Genomic DNA, 15,006 nt, shown 5'->3' with positions numbered 1-15,006 from the left:
TGCTCATATGACACATTGTATAAATGAGAAAAAAGCTCCCCTTCTTTATGACACCACTTCCATTGTCTGAAACTGTTGTAATATATTGAATTTTATAGACAGAGACACTTCACTACCACTAGGAATGTAATACTTCTACTACGTGAGTGGTGTCCCTTAGATGCTGTGCCCTGGTGCAGTACACAACCTGTACAACTGGCCCTGATTCCAGCTACCATGTTATGTGCTTACTATGTGCCTGGCATTGTGCTCGGGGCTTAATCTGATCATTTAGTCTGCAGAGCAGCTCTCGGAGGTAGATACTATCACTACTGCCATTTTACAAATGAGGAAACTGAAACTCAAAGAGGTTGAGTTATTGATGTGAAATTACACAGTTGGTAACTGACAGAGCTGGGGTTTGATCCAGGTCTGCTTGCTGCCAAATCCCTGATGAGTGGGTCCAAGTCTCCTTTGATAACCCCCAACCCAGGTCCTGCCTCCTCCTACAGGAAGTCCTCTTACACTGAAGGGCTGGTGTGCTCACCCCACCCCCACCAGCCCTGCCCCCACAAGCCCTGTTACCGAATGACTTGGATGCCAGATCCCTGTGCCAGCCCTTCAGCCAGGAGCCAGGCTCCATAAGCTGTGATCTGATTTTTCTCCAGGCTTCCGGATGGACAACAAAGGGAAAGAGATTGACATGAGATGGGGAGGGGATGGCCTAGGGGCCTTCTCTATGTCTCTTCCCCGGGGCAAGGCTGGGGGACACAGGCTCCCCACACATCTGCTTAGAGAACTCAACATTCAGCAGTCCAGTGGGAAGGCTGAAGACTGGGACACAGGAGAGCTAATGGACAAAGTGGGGAAGTCCAGGAGGGCTTCCTGGAGGCAGGGGCCTGACCCAGTGGCCTCCTGGCTTTCCCCAGGACACAGGGCCCGCTTTGGTCCTCTCACTCCTTTCTGGCTTCCCCAAATGTGCCCATCATACTCCATTCTCTTCAGCCGGCCCATCTGCGGCAGGACCCGGGCCAGCTCAGCAGCTGCCTCATCCCCGAGCAGATTCCAGGACAGCCTGCAGGGTAGGGAGGGGTCCAAAAGTCAGCAGAAGAAGAGCCGTGAGGGGGAGACAAGGTGGCAATGGGGAGGGCTAGGGGTGCTGTGCAGGCACCAGAGAGGTGCCTGATGGGGACCTGTGTGCCCTCCCTGAAGACTGTACCAGGCACAGAGGGCTCCTCCCTACTCCCCCAACCCCATTCCCGAGCTGGTCATCCCACAGGAACCCAGACAGCTTAGGAGCTGGCTGTCCTGAGAGTTCAGGACACGTGACTGTGGAAACATCAGGATCTAAGCTTCCACCATGCACCTGCCTCCCTCCTGATTTTGCCACATCCATGCACCACCTGTATTATTATTTGTTTCACATTTTTCTTTAAATCAGTCCTCTATCCCCTCTTTTATTCACTTTAAGAAATTCATCTTCAGAAACATCTATCACTACTATGAATGAGAAGCCTGTGTTGGGGACCCTAAACAGAAAGTAGTCACAAGGATAGCAACAGGGCAAACAATGGCATTCACTCCTAACTGGAACCTGGGTCCTTCCGGAAGTGCTGACCCTGTAGTCTGCCCCCTGCTGGCTAAAAGGGGCAATCACCCGTGTTGGGTGAGTTAGCACTGATCTGAGACTTTCTCTTTGTTGTATAAAGAAATGAGAAGAATTAAAATCTTCAGGATGCAAGCCTAAAATCTTATAAAATCTTATTTAAGGAAATCGCATTTTCTTCTGCCATGCTCAGGGGTCCAGGTTGGCCCTGGCAGTCTAGTTTATCTCTGAGGCAATACTGCCAGGCCCCAAGGTCCAAGCACCTCTGATTGCCAAGGGAGAGGTGGACACAGTCAGGGGGAAGGTCAGGGGGCCTGCTGGTTCAGTCACTCTTCACTACCAACAGGTGGTTTGAAAATCAAGACTCCATCAACCAGGTGGGGTGGTCCATCCAGATGCCTCCCAAAGGGAGAGTCAGGGGGAATGGTCCTGACCATCTAGCTCATCTCCATCTGGTCCACCTTCCCTTCCACCCTCCTTAGCTGGGGAAACAGGGGGAGAGGCTGAATGGCTTAGAGCAGGGGTCCCCAGCCTCCGGGATCTAATGCCTGATGATATGAGGTGGAGCTGATATCATAATACAAATAAAGTGTACAATACATGTAATGTGCTTGAATTATCCTGAAACCATCCCCTGCCAACCCCCACAGTCCATGGAAAACTTGTCTTCCAGAAAATTGGTCCCTGGAGCCAAAAAGGTTGGGGACCTTTGTCCCCAACAACACTTGCAGCTCAAGTGTTAAAGCTTCTTCGAGACGAGGTTTGAGCAAGAATGACCTTCCCCATGCAAGACGGGAAGGTCTCCAGGGAGGAAGGAACCAGGCCCCCAGGTGGCTGCTCTTCCCAGCTCTGGGCTAGCCCCCCAAGCACTCACGTGATTTCTTCCAGGGCCAGACAGAGCACGAAGCTGGCGGCGAGGGGCTTGGCGGTCTGGTTGTCAATCTCACACGACACCAGGCTAGAGAGAAGAAGGGGATGGGATGGAGGTGTCTGAGTCAGGGGTGCCCCAGCCTGCAATCAGAGCAGGAGGGAGCAGAGTGGCTAGGGGCTGGAACATGCTGGGAGTCTTAAGAAAGTGCCCCCCCTTTTTTGTCCCAGGCTCCCCCTACACCTGAGGTCTCTGTCACTTCGAAAGCCTTCCCAGATGTCAAGTTCAGCCAAAGAAGGGCTGCCTGCCACAGCACCCCAGCTGGTCAGAGCAGGCTACTTACTCAAGCTTCCGGAGCACTGGGAACCCCTGATGGAAATGCGGGACCCCTCCAGCCAGGCTGTTCTCTGCCAAGCTGCAGGGCAGGGGAGATAGCCTTGAGAAGAAGCCCCAGACCCTCCCCGGCCTGTCCCTCTGCCCAGGTTCCAGGGCACCTACTCACCTGATCTCTTCCACGTGTGGGCATCCATCCAGGGCCTGGCCCAGACTCAGCACCCCCTCTGGGCTCAGATGGCTGGATGGCAGGCTGGGGAAAGGGAAGGGGTGAGGGCAGCCTGGAGGGGCAGGTATGGGGATTGGGAGGGGCTGGATCCCCCCAGCCTCAGCCTGTCTCAGGCTGCACTGCTAGACCTTAGACCCTCTCTGGGTAACTGCCACCCCAACCCCCCTCCCCCAACACAGGACATGGGTGGGTATCAAGGGGCCCTGGCTTTGGGATCTGAGATCCCAAGTTCAAGGCCTGGCTCCTCCATGTATGAATAGGGGAATAGGGTAAGCTTTCCATACTTCCCCTGGCTTTAGTTCCCTTGCCTGGAAAATGGAGCCGGTAGAAATCGCGGTCTCACAGGGCTCAGATGAGACCCTGGACATACACTGTAAAGTGCCGAGGCCATGCTGTGGGGTGCTTTGCTCCTGCATAGCCCTTTGCTGGCACTTCCTCCTTTACCCTCAGAGATTGGCTCACAGGGTACACCAAGCTGGGATCCTTGTTCTTTTACAGACGAGGAAACCGAGACCCAGAAAGGGCAGGGGCTTGGCCAAAGGCTGGTGGCTGAGTCTGGATTAGGCTGGGTCCCCTGATTTCCCGGCCTCAGAGGTAGGGCAGCTAGCCCCAGGACACATCCCAGTTTCTCCTACGGCAGGGCCGTTCAGCGATGGGGCCTTGATCCCCTAGTGCTCCTGGCGGGGGTGGGGAGAGCTTCCCGCTAACCCTGCACACACCACAGACAGGGGCCACTCACTGCAGGACCCTCAGGTGCTGGGGCAGCCCCTTGGCCAGACCCAGGGCTGTGCAGTCTCCCAGGGCATTGCAGCCAAGCCTGGAAAAAGAGAGGGGAGTAAATTGAGCACCAGGCTGGCCCGCTCCAGACCCCTGCCCTGTGCCTAGTGGGGGACCCGAGCGCCAGGTGGGCCACAAGGACAGAGGGCAGAGGGCAGCCTACCCGGGCAGACACTCACATCAGCTCCTCGAGGTGCCTGCAAAGGGTGAGAGATTCTGCCAACCGCGCTCCGCCTGCTGGGCCGATGCCATTTGCTGAGAGGCTGAACAGGGGCAGATGTCAGACTCTCGACTCCCTTATCCCTCACCCCACCACATCCGCTGGGCCCCCCACCACCCACAGCACCCCCACCACCCACTGATGTGGCAGAGAGACCCAGAGAGGAGCAGGGGCTTGGCTGGCTCAAGGTCCCTGAATCAGTAGTGCCAGGAGGTAACCAGCCCCACTGCCTGAACACTAGGGTTAGGGGAGGAAGCCACAGTCTCCCCAGACCATAGCGTGGTTGCCAAGGGCCCCTGTCTGGAGGGCTGGCCACTCACTCTATCTTCCTGAGCTCAGGGAGCCCCGGCAGGACAGCAGCTAAGTCCTGGGCACCGATGTTTCCGATCTGGTTGTGGCTCAAGCTTGGGGAGAGAACAGCAGGAGAACCGGAAGTGTTAGCTTGCCACCCATCTCATCTCCATCCCAGAAGAGGAGGCTGGAGTCTAGAGAAAGGGCCTCAAGCCACACTGGTAAGTCCCCTCACCCTATGTTGGATGAGGATTCCAAACTCTTGTCTTCTGTTTAGGATGATCCCCCTGGTGTCTGACCTAAATCCTTCTCGCTGCAATCAATATCCTATATCCTATCTTTGGGTCTCCCAAGATCCTGGGTCTGGGGTTATGCAGTATAGAAGTGGGTGAAGGGGACAAGACTAAGAAGTGGAGAGTGTCCTCAAGGAGCCCCTTACTTTTGTCACCTGCCCCTGCCAAAGTTGTCTTCGGTCTGGGGGAGGGACAGGCAACTCACCTCAGCTCCTCCAAGCTGGTGGCAGCTCTGAGAGCCTTCGAAAGGTGGCAGCAGCCGACGTCATCGATGTTGCTCTTGCTCAGACTGGAGAAGCAGGGCCAAGAGGCCTCAGTCAGGAGTAAAGGCACTTGCAAGTGCTGTGCTAAGCACTCTACAGTCTGCAAAGCCTTTACACATCCAGGAACTCAAACACCAGTCATAAAACTTTCAGGGGATGGGAATGGGCAAGGTGGGCAGACTGTACCCAATATCCAGATGAGAAATCAGAGGCCCAGGGACGAGCTGTGATGGGCCAGACTCCCAGGGACTCACAGGCAAGGTGGAAATGGAAGCCCAGAGCCGTTGGCCTGGAACAGTAGCCTCATTTTTTGGTTTGGCCAGGCTTCGCCTCAGCACTCAAGTTGGGGATCTTGGCCTGAATGTCAATATCACGTGTCTCTCACAACTCACCCTACTCTAATCTATACAAATAGTGGGCTTTTCCTTTAACCCACTCAATTTATGGTCTTTTCTGCACTTGACCACACCCTGCCTCTGTTGAGTAGCAGGGGATGGGGGTCGGGGGTGGGGGAGGGTAGATGGGGGTGGGAGGGACAGTGGGGAACCAAACGAAACAGCTGACTCAAAGTATTAGTCTGAGGGTTGTTTTGCTGTCTTTTGTTTTGCAAATTTTTAGGGAGCCTCCTTTAGGTGAATTAATTTAGGGTGAAATGACCTGGTCCCCCAAACTCTCTGAGCTCATATCCTACGTGCTCCACCCTGTCTTGGGTTTGTTTAGAGTTACAATATTTCCTGTTTTGAAAGACTACACAAAAAGAACATGGGCTATTTGTTTATCAAAGTGGCCAGGGGCACAGGGTAGAATATCAAGGTCATCAGCTCTGAGACTAGACTGTCACTGCTCAAAGTGGGGTCAGTGGCCCCCAGAATGGGCATCCCCTGGGAGCTTAAAATGCAGAATCTAGGCCACCCACATCATGAATCAGAAACAAGAACAAGAACACAGGATGAATTTGTGCACATGGAGGGCTGTCCTAGGACTTGGGCCCAGCCCCTTCTGGCCATTCTCTAGGAGGAGGCTGAATGTGTGTGTGCTCAGCCGCTCAGTCATGTCCAACTCTTCGCAACCCCATGGACTGTTACCCGCCAGGCTCCTCTGTCCATGGGATTCTCCAGGTGAGAGTACTGGAGTGGGTTGTCATTTCCTCCTCCAGGGGAACTTCCCAACCCAGGGACCAAACCCACGTCTCCTGCATTGCAGGCGGGTTCTTTACTCATTGAGCCACCTGGGTAGTGAAAGGCTGTGACACTGACCTGGGAGGGTACAGGAATGTCCTGAGGACAGGAGCCATGGAGTTTCTCAGGAAGGTGCCCCAGGGCTTCCCTGGACGGGTGGTCCCAGCAAAGCTGGGCAGCATGCCCCCCACTCACTCCCGTGGGGTCACTCACCGGAGGCTCTGCAGGAGTGTCATGTGGCCTAGTCCTTGAGTGAGCACAGCCAGGGTGGAGCCGCCCAGTGGCAGGTGGCTGAGGCTGGAGGAGAGGAGGCCACAGGAGGACTTAGCATAGTGGGCTTGGGTCCCCAACATGGACCCCGAGTGCTCGGCAATGACCTGTGATCTCCAAGACAGCCACGCAGTATTTAAAAAATAACTGTACAAACAAAACTGCACTGGGAAATTCAAATGCTGTTTCTCTGTACAAATGATTAAGGTCATCCAGGCAGCAGTTCTATGCTGAATCACACTGGACCCAGACTACTGATTGGTAAACAGAGCAACCACATATCGAGCACATACTAAGGGCCATGTAGAGATGATGTGATACACAATCATCTCCGTTTTACAGATGAGGAACACTGCCTGAGGATGAAGTCAAGTTGGGGAGACAGAGAAAGAAAGAAAAAGAGGAACAAATACAGAACCTGGATCCAGCCAAGCCTGAAGTCAGTTGCCTTGTCATTTTCCATGATATGAGTTAATATAGTTCTGGGTTGGGTTGCTTTGAGTGAGTGTTCTGTTTCTTATGAGCAAGTATTTTAGTTAACACTCAAGAGCCAGGTAAGGAAGTAAAAAGGGAGGGTGTTCAGCTCACCTGGGTCCATTGAGGACAGTGACAATCGTGTTCATAAGAGATACAACAGTTTTGAGGCACGCTCCCAACACCCCCGCCCCCACCCCCATTAACCAGCACCACTTACTCAAGTCTCTTCAGCCTGCACTTGCCCTCAAGAGCCCCCAACAACACCTTGGTGCCCTCGTCTCCAAGTTGATTGTTAGACAAGCTGGAGGGGACCAAGCATGAGATATGGGTTAGAAAAGCCTGCCCAGCCCCTGGAGCTGAGCTGTCTCATCAGCACCTCCACACCCTCTGAGTCACCCCTAGGAGACAAGCTCTGGGTCTGCAGGTCCCAGACCATGCTTCCTAGCCAGGCTCCATGGGGGCATTCCTGGCCCCAAGGGTCAGGCTTAGGGGTCCCCAAGGAGGGGCGCAGTGTAGTTATAGCTGACCCAACTGAGAAAGGGTGCTTTGGATGATGGCTGTACCAGAGGAAGAAGCCAGGGATGAGGGACACGTACACACACACATTCAATGATACCTTCTGCCTCTAAGCTCTCTCTGTACCCAACACCACTCTAGGCAGAGAAAGGTGATGAGCCCCAGTTTACAGATGAGGCTGTAGGTCTACTCTAGTCTAAGTCTAGTCCAAGTCTAAAGAGGCACAGTTACTCGTTCAAGGTCACTGAGTGACTGATAAAGTCGGGACCAAGAACGCAGTGCTCAGCCTTCCCTAAACCACACTCAGAGTTGCTGGCCTTCATCAGGGAAAAAAGTAATAGTCTGAAGTCCCACCACCTACTTTAGCAAAGGCCCAACTATCCTCTCCACCCCTTCCCTCAGCTGGGTTCCCAGACCCTTCCAATCCGTGACTCACTCTAGCTCCTCCAGAAGGTGACAATGGCTCAGACCAGATGTCAGGAGGGCTAGCCCCTTGGAGCTCACACAGCTGGAGGTCAGCCTGGTGGAGGTCAAAAGGCAGCAGGTCAGAGAGGAGCTCTGGGTCTGGGAGCTCTGATGGTAGTGGCAGAGGGCAGGGAGGTAGGGGTGGGGAGTGGTTCCTGGGGCAGTGGGAGGGGACCCACCTTCCCTCCATAAACCTCTCCCATCAGGCAATCATTAAGTCAAGATACAGGTTGGAGGCAGGAACATAGACAAGTTGAATAGTTCTTTAAACCACAGTCATTCAAGTAGCAACTTCACAATGTCTGCCATAATCAGGCATAGCGTGTAAAATCTAGCTAGTTACCCTCACTTCCCACGAGCCCTGCATCTTTACTTAAACAACAAAAAAGCATAGCAAGTACTGGAGAGGGTGTTTAAAGGTATAGTGGCACCAACAGGAGAACTTCCCCTGATGCAGTTGGTTTAAAAGAGAACTGACAGTTAGAAAAGCTCCATTTTGCAACCATTATACTGATATTTGATTCAGGCAGGAATGATCAATGCTTGCCAAAATTTGTGAGTGAAAGTTTGAGGGAGAACTGGATATTTACATTGTCTTCAAGTGTCTTCCTACCAGATAATTGGTTTAATTACAAAGGGGAAAACAGTAGCTTTTTGAGCGAAGAAACCTGGCAGACACCCCGCCTTAACCAGGCGATCACAGTTAACATCACGGGTAAGGAGACAAGCAGACATCATGTGCTTCCCAATGTGGCACACGTGATATGTTCCTGAGACGAACACAGCAGCATCTCTGTGATATTCCTGCCCCAGAGGCAGGAACCGAAGCAGGAAGAAACAGCAGAGAAACCCAAGCACAAGGGCGTTCTGATACAAAACATTAATAACTGGCGTAGAAATGTCATGACAGTATCATGAAACACAAAAAAGGGCTGAGAACACATTCCAAATTGGAGGAGACTAAAGAGAGATGACACAGTGTGTGACCCTGGATGCAATCTGGGACTGAAAAAAAAAAAAAAAAGCAATAAACATGACTGAGACAAATTGGCAAAACTGGAATATGAACTGCAGTTTAGGTAACAGTAGGGTATCATGTTAAATTGCCTGAATTTCATACTTTTACTGGATTAGGGGAGAGAATGTTCTTGTTCTTAGGAAATTCACTGAAATATTAGGGGTCAAGAGGCATGATTATGCAACTTACTTTCAAATGGTTCAGATAAAGAAAGTGGAGGCGGGGCGGAGAGAGGGGAGGGGTGAGGAGGGAGGAAGAAAAGAGCAAACGTGAGAAAATAAAGATGGAAGGCGAAGTTCGGAAAAGGGCCTCCGGGGCTTCTTCTCAGTCTTCTTGCAAATTTTCTTTGAGTTTGCAATTACTTTGAAATAATAAAAGAAAAAGAAAGAGCACAGACAAGGCACTGCTCCTCGCCACGTGGCCATGTTGATGACCATGCACCCGAGCATCATCTCCAGGGCTGTGTGGAGTCCCAGACCATGGGAGGGGGACACGGAGCTCCTTTGAGCCCAGGGTTGGAGGGAACAGGAAGTATGGGGGTGGGGGATGAAAGAGGTGTTCCTGAGTGAAAGTCTTGTCCACATACCTGAAGTTCTTCAGCTCAGAGAGGGACAGCAGGAGGCTTTGCAGCAGCAGAGAGCTGGCATCGCAGAGGTTCACCTGGGACAAACTGAAAAGGTCCAAGCATATTCCAGAAGATTTCAGGCTGAACACACTTCAGGGATCAACATAGGGATGGGGAGGCCAAGCGAGGGGAAAGGCCCCACCAAGGAGCTCCCAATGGGGCAGGACTCCCCTCTGCCACCCTGGGGCTCTCCCCCACTGGCCCAACGAGAGAAGCAAGAATGCCGGGGTTAGCATGGCCCCAGGCTCTGTTCATCCCCATCCTGCCCTGGCCAACCTCTCACCTATGGCCTGAAGCAGGCACTGGGGTCGACCAGAGAACTCAGGGCCTCAGTGTTTCAGGGTACTGACCTGAGCTGCCGCAGCCGGGCACATGTCTCCATCAACTTCCTGGCGAGGAGGTTTTGTTGGGTTCCCAGGTCACAGTGAGCCAGCCTGGAGGTGGAGAGGGAAGCAGCTGTCTGTAAACACCTGGGTCAGTATTGAGGACTCAGTCCCTGCCTACAAGGAGTGTGTCTGAAGGTGGTAAATAAACGCTAATCAAATAAGGTCCCACAATTTGCCAGTCGACCATGGGAAGTACTGTGAAGGAGAGGTCCATATGGGGGCCCGGCACGGCTGTGCAGGTTGTTCACTGCACAAGGGGGGTCCAACCAAGGAAGTGAGTCGGGACTGAGATCCAGGCATGGTCTATGCCTCACAGTGTACACATGCAGGGCTGCACTCACCCCAGAGAGGTGACTTTTTAGTTTCCATAAATGTGCTATATGGATCAGAGGAGCTGTGAGCCCAGGCGTCTATGAGAGTGGATAAAGGGAGGACTTGACTAAGTCTGGGTGGTTGCAGGGACCTCCCTGAGATGGTGGCATTCAAGCTGAAACCTGAAGGATGGGATTGAGTTAGCCAGAGGAAGAAGGATGAAGAAGGAAAGAGAGGAGAGAGCATGCTGAGTTGGGGGGAACAGCCTGTGCAAAGGCCCTGAGATCAAAGGGAGAAAGGTGGTGTTTGAGGACTGAAAGCTAGCGGGGATGGCTGGAGCCAAGACCAGGGTTTGGGGTGGGGATGGACAGCATGGAGAGGCAGGTCAGGCTAGGTCTCATAGGCCACGGAGAGACTTTAGGCATCAAAGAATTCTGAGTAGGGGTATGAGAAATATTGGTAAGAAGCAGCATTGTCCCTCCTCTCCCTCCCCATCACCATTCAACCTCTTTCTTGGGGTCCCAGGTACTGGGTCCCACCTGAGGGCCACGGCTTCTGGGTTCTCCTGATGGGGAAATTCCAGCTGGATACAGAGCTGTTTCTGGGTCTCGGAGATGCTGAGGAGGGAAGGGGTGGTCAGCATGAGGTCCACGGGAGCTTCCCCTGTAGGCTGTGCTGGGACTGGGCCACTCAGCCGACAGCTCCCAGACCCAGTGGGGATCCAGACATAGGCCAACGAGACACCAAAGCCTTTGCTCTTGGCTAATCCATGGGATTCTGGTGCCTCTGGTTATAGAGCCATGGTGTGCGTTGCTGTCACCAGGGGCCACTTCCAGACAACCAGCATGGACTCCCAGCAGTGTCCATCTGGGACCTAACAGCTCATTGTCTTGGATCTAGGGCTACCTTCCTCTCTCCAGCACTGCTGCCTAAATACTGCACAAGTCCCAGCAAGTATGTGTGGTGGTGTTGTTTAGTCGCTAAGTTGTGTCCAACTCTTTTGTGATCCCATGACTGTAGCCCATCACGCTCCTCTGTCTATGGGATTCTTCAGGCAAGAATAGTCCAGTGGGTTGCCATCTCCTTCTCCAGGGGAATCTTCTCAACCCAGGGATTGAAACCAAGTCTCCTGCATTGGCAGGCAGATTCTTTACTGCTGAGCCATCTGGGAATATGTGTAGCCCCTCACATAGGTCCCAGGAGCTCCTGCCATCTTGGGGACCCAGAGAACCCACTAGGGACCCAGCTATGACACCAGAGGACAAGAGACCAATGGCTACATAAGGGATGATCCCAGTGGTCATGAAAAGATGAAAGAACCTCAGGGGCCTCCTTCCTGAACTTACCTTATTCCAGTGATGTTGCCTGAGGCCTGGGCACAGACTTCCAGCAGCGTGAGCACCCCGACTCTGCCCACCCATGGCTCTTCCACCCTGTCAGAGAGGTGATGGTGACAGTTGCTCAGTCCTGTCTGACTCTGCAACCCCATGCACTGTAGCCCGCCAGGCTCCTCTGTCCATGGGATTCTCCAGGCAAGAATACTGGAGTGAGTTGCCATTCCCTTCTCCAGGAAATCTTCCCGAGACAGGGATCGAACCCAGGTCTCCTGCACTGCAGGCAGATTCTTTACCATCTGAACTACCAGGGAAGTCATAGAGGTGGACACAGAGGTGTCCCTTGTGGGGCAAAGGTTCCCCCAAGGTTAGTGTGGGAGGGGAGGAGAGGGTTGGGGGGTTGCGGCTAGAGGCTTTTTGGGTTTTGCTGAATAACAATAAAATAAATTTAAAAATTAGGCATAAGCATAAAACAGAAAATTAACATCCTTGTTCCAATCATTCAAAGAGAAATTTTTTTTTTAAATAGTACTTTTAGGTTTAGAAAAAGTCTATATAACATCACGTTGCAAAGATAAGGAAATTAGACTATATATAAGACATGATCCCAATTTTGTATTTCCAAAAAGGGAAAATATATATAGAAACACATATGGTGAGGAAGAGGGAGATAGAGCTATGAGAAAAATATATTAAATGTTAATGGTGATGGTATCAATTGCAGAATTCTCCTGGATGGTTTTCTTTTGTAGTTGTCAATATTTTCTGAACTTCGTACAATGTGCACAGATTAATTTAGAAGAAGGAAAAAAGAGAGTTATTTAAAATATTGCTGCTTTTAAAGTTATGTTGAATTTTTTTTTCAAAGTACTATTTTCTTATGTTCTTCTGGATTTTCCACAAACTTCTACGAGGAGTACATATTATTTTTAGAGTAAGGCAAGTTTTAAGTAAAAATATTATTTGGGGTGATCCAGTGCTTCTGGGTATATACCCCAAAGAACTGAAAGCAGAGATGCAAAGAGATACGTGCACAGATACATCAGAGCAGCTTATTCACAACAGCCAAAAGGTGGAGGCAACCCAAATGGCCACGGATGGATGAATGGGTGAAGAATGAATGGGGAAATGAATGTGGCTTATATACATGGTGGAGTATTATTCAGCCTTAAATAGAAAGGGGATTCTATAAGAAGGTACAATAAAGATGAACCCTGAGGATATTGTGCTAAATGAAACAGACCCATCACAAGAAGACAAATACTGTATGATTCCACTTGGTTAAGTCCGAGAGGGGTCGGATCCATAGAAACAGAGAGTAGAAAGGTGGTTGCTAGGGGTTGGGGGAGGAGGCACGGTGGGGGCCTTAACGGGCAGTGAGTTTCCGTTTTCATGAAGTGTTTCGGTTGTACAACGTGAATGTTACTTAACGCTACTGAACTGTCCACTTACAAATGGTTAAGATGGTAAACTTTGTTATGTGTATTCTATCAGGATTTTAAAAAATGTCATGCTGGGGAACAACCAGACTTCATGTGTCTCATCAGAGGCGGCGTTGGGAAGTGCACAGCCTTGGCCGCCAAGTAGGTATTTTGGGACACAAATATGTAACTGAATCTCACGGAGCCTTTCCAGTTCTAGGAAAGTCAGGGGTTAAGAGGAACAAACTCACTGACCTCACAAGGAAGCACCAGACGGAGCCAGAAAGTGTCCCAGGGGACCGGTTTTCTCAACAAAACCAGACCACCAGGGAAGTGCCTGGGCCTCGAAGTTTCCTTTTTTTCCTGAAGTCCCCAAGTACAGATCACCCATTAAAAAAGTCCAAAGAGCTGTCACCTCTTTGTCACAAAAATGTGGACCTTGATGGGATCCTGGATCCAAAGAGCCAGCTGTCCCATATGGGGGCAGTGGGAAATTTCAGGCTGGCTTGGCTAATACCCGACACTAAGGACTTGTTACTCATTTTTGTAGGGGTCCTAATTCAACTGTGGTTATGTAAATAATGTCCTTATTTTTTAAAGACTTGAGGTGAACTCTTTGGCGTGATAGTTTATGAGATCAATAATTTATCTTAGTTAAAAAATACAAAGCAAATACAGAAAAACATGAACTGTCAAACCTAGGTGATGAGGAGTTTTCAAAATTGCTTTTCTACTTTCTGGAATCTTCTCTGTTTTTCTGAAAGTTTTCAAAAGATCAGAGTGAACATATTTGTTACATGTTATTTCTGACCTTGGCTGAGTGTCTTTTATTTTTATGGCCATGTGGTGGGGCATGTGGATCTTAGTATCCTAACCAGGGATCACAACTGTGCCCCTGCAGAGGAAGTACGGGAAGTCCCCGGGTGTGCTTTTAAGTCTCCTTTTTTTCTGAAGTCCTCAAGTACAGGTCCTGCCTTGGGCAGGGGTGGGGGAGCTTTTCTGCACCTGAAGGGGTTTCTGGGACTAATGGGGTGGGGGGGCCTCTGCATCCAGATGGCAGGGTTCTGGATGCAGGAAATGGCTAAGACTGTGACCTTGGGGGAAACTCTTCTTCAGAGCCCACTTCTGCCCTCCATTCCTACCACAGTCCCCTCCCAGAGTCACGGGCAGGCAGTACCTGAGAGTGAGCACCCCCGTCGGCCACGTTAGCAGACCCAGGAGGACAGTCAGCTGCTCCAGGCCCGGGAAACACCAGGTCAGCCTGTGGACAGAGGTCATTCTGGAAGGGAGCCCCTACCCCTCAGCTGCCCCCACGGGCTGGGCCCAGTCACTCACGTGAGCTCCGTCAGCTGCAGGGCCTGGCTCAGGCTGGCGGCCAGTCTGGGCATGTGCTCTGGCTTGAAGTGGCACTCGCTCAGCCTGAGGGCAGAGGGCAAGGGGCAGAGCTTGGGCAAAGCCTGTCGGGACTACAGTCCTGCTGTCCCCCAGCCTCCCCCAGGACCCATGGGGGAGCCCCCACTGGGTGCAAAGGCCTGGACCAGGAGCTGAAAAAAGGCCCAAGTGCAACCTGTGCTCTGGGAGCTTCTCTTTGGAGAGAACACCGCCCAAGAAAGTGCTAGAGTCATCACTCACTGAGCCCTGACTCTAAGGCCGGCCCTGGCCCAGCCTCTGGGTGCACCCCATGAGCAAGCAGGCATGCCTGCCTTATGTGTGGCATCTCACTGAACCCAATAGCATCATCTACAGGCAAAGAGACTGACCAACCCAAGGACGCACAGTTGGAAAAAAGCAGCGACAGATTTGGGTTTCAATCCAAGTCAGCCTGACTCCAGCCCCTAAACCTGTAACCACTTCTCTAGTCTCCAGGCCCACCCTACTCCAGGCTCCCTTGGGTGCGGAGGGTGGGGCTGGGGCTGGGATTCTTGCTATGGCCCTGTCCTCCCAGGGCCCGGCCCGTGCGGCTGGCAGACAGGCCCCGGAGCACTGTCTCACAGACGGGCTGAAAAGACAGCCCAGCATAGCACAAGAGGGCCACTCCCTCTCACAGGACAGGGGCCACCGGAGGCGTCCAGGAAGGGCTGACATGTGAGCTGGGTCATACAGCATTGGGAGAATTTGATCTCAGAAAAGGCAGGGAAGAGAATG

The 15,006-nt window shown here is 51.9% G+C and overlaps 1 protein-coding gene across 5 annotated transcripts in view; it reads right to left on the bottom strand.

Moving 5' to 3' along the window:
* The window catches only part of NLRC5 (NLR family CARD domain containing 5), a 93,343-nt gene that overhangs the window by 1,404 nt on the left and 76,933 nt on the right, over window positions 1–15,006 (bottom strand). For 2 of the 5 annotated variants that reach the window (XM_024978950.2, XM_005218805.5), the window contains 18 exons: window positions 14,197–14,280; window positions 14,039–14,122; window positions 11,453–11,539; window positions 10,646–10,723; window positions 9,759–9,842; window positions 9,370–9,453; window positions 7,737–7,820; window positions 7,002–7,085; window positions 6,251–6,334; window positions 4,802–4,885; window positions 4,333–4,416; window positions 3,972–4,055; window positions 3,755–3,832; window positions 2,956–3,039; window positions 2,797–2,868; window positions 2,460–2,543; window positions 971–1,054; window positions 565–648 (listed from right to left, as the gene is read on the bottom strand). In XM_024978950.2, the coding sequence (XP_024834718.1) occupies window positions 565–648; window positions 971–1,054; window positions 2,460–2,543; window positions 2,797–2,868; window positions 2,956–3,039; window positions 3,755–3,832; window positions 3,972–4,055; window positions 4,333–4,416; window positions 4,802–4,885; window positions 6,251–6,334; window positions 7,002–7,085; window positions 7,737–7,820; window positions 9,370–9,453; window positions 9,759–9,842; window positions 10,646–10,723; window positions 11,453–11,539; window positions 14,039–14,122; window positions 14,197–14,280 (1,491 nt within the window). Of the gene's footprint in view, window positions 1–564; window positions 649–970; window positions 1,055–2,453; window positions 2,544–2,796; window positions 2,869–2,955; window positions 3,068–3,754; window positions 3,833–3,971; window positions 4,056–4,332; window positions 4,417–4,801; window positions 4,886–6,250; window positions 6,335–7,001; window positions 7,086–7,736; window positions 7,821–9,369; window positions 9,454–9,758; window positions 9,843–10,138; window positions 10,289–10,645; window positions 10,724–11,452; window positions 11,540–14,038; window positions 14,123–14,196; window positions 14,281–15,006 lie in introns of those variants that run through there. The other 3 variants (XM_059877430.1, XM_059877431.1, XM_059877432.1) reach the window with 3 other exon arrangements.

The sequence above is a fragment of the Bos taurus genome, chromosome 18, assembly GCF_002263795.3.
Source record: "Bos taurus isolate L1 Dominette 01449 registration number 42190680 breed Hereford chromosome 18, ARS-UCD2.0, whole genome shotgun sequence".
NCBI lineage: Eukaryota > Metazoa > Chordata > Mammalia > Artiodactyla > Bovidae > Bos > Bos taurus.
This window is presented reverse-complemented; position numbering and strand designations above follow the sequence as displayed.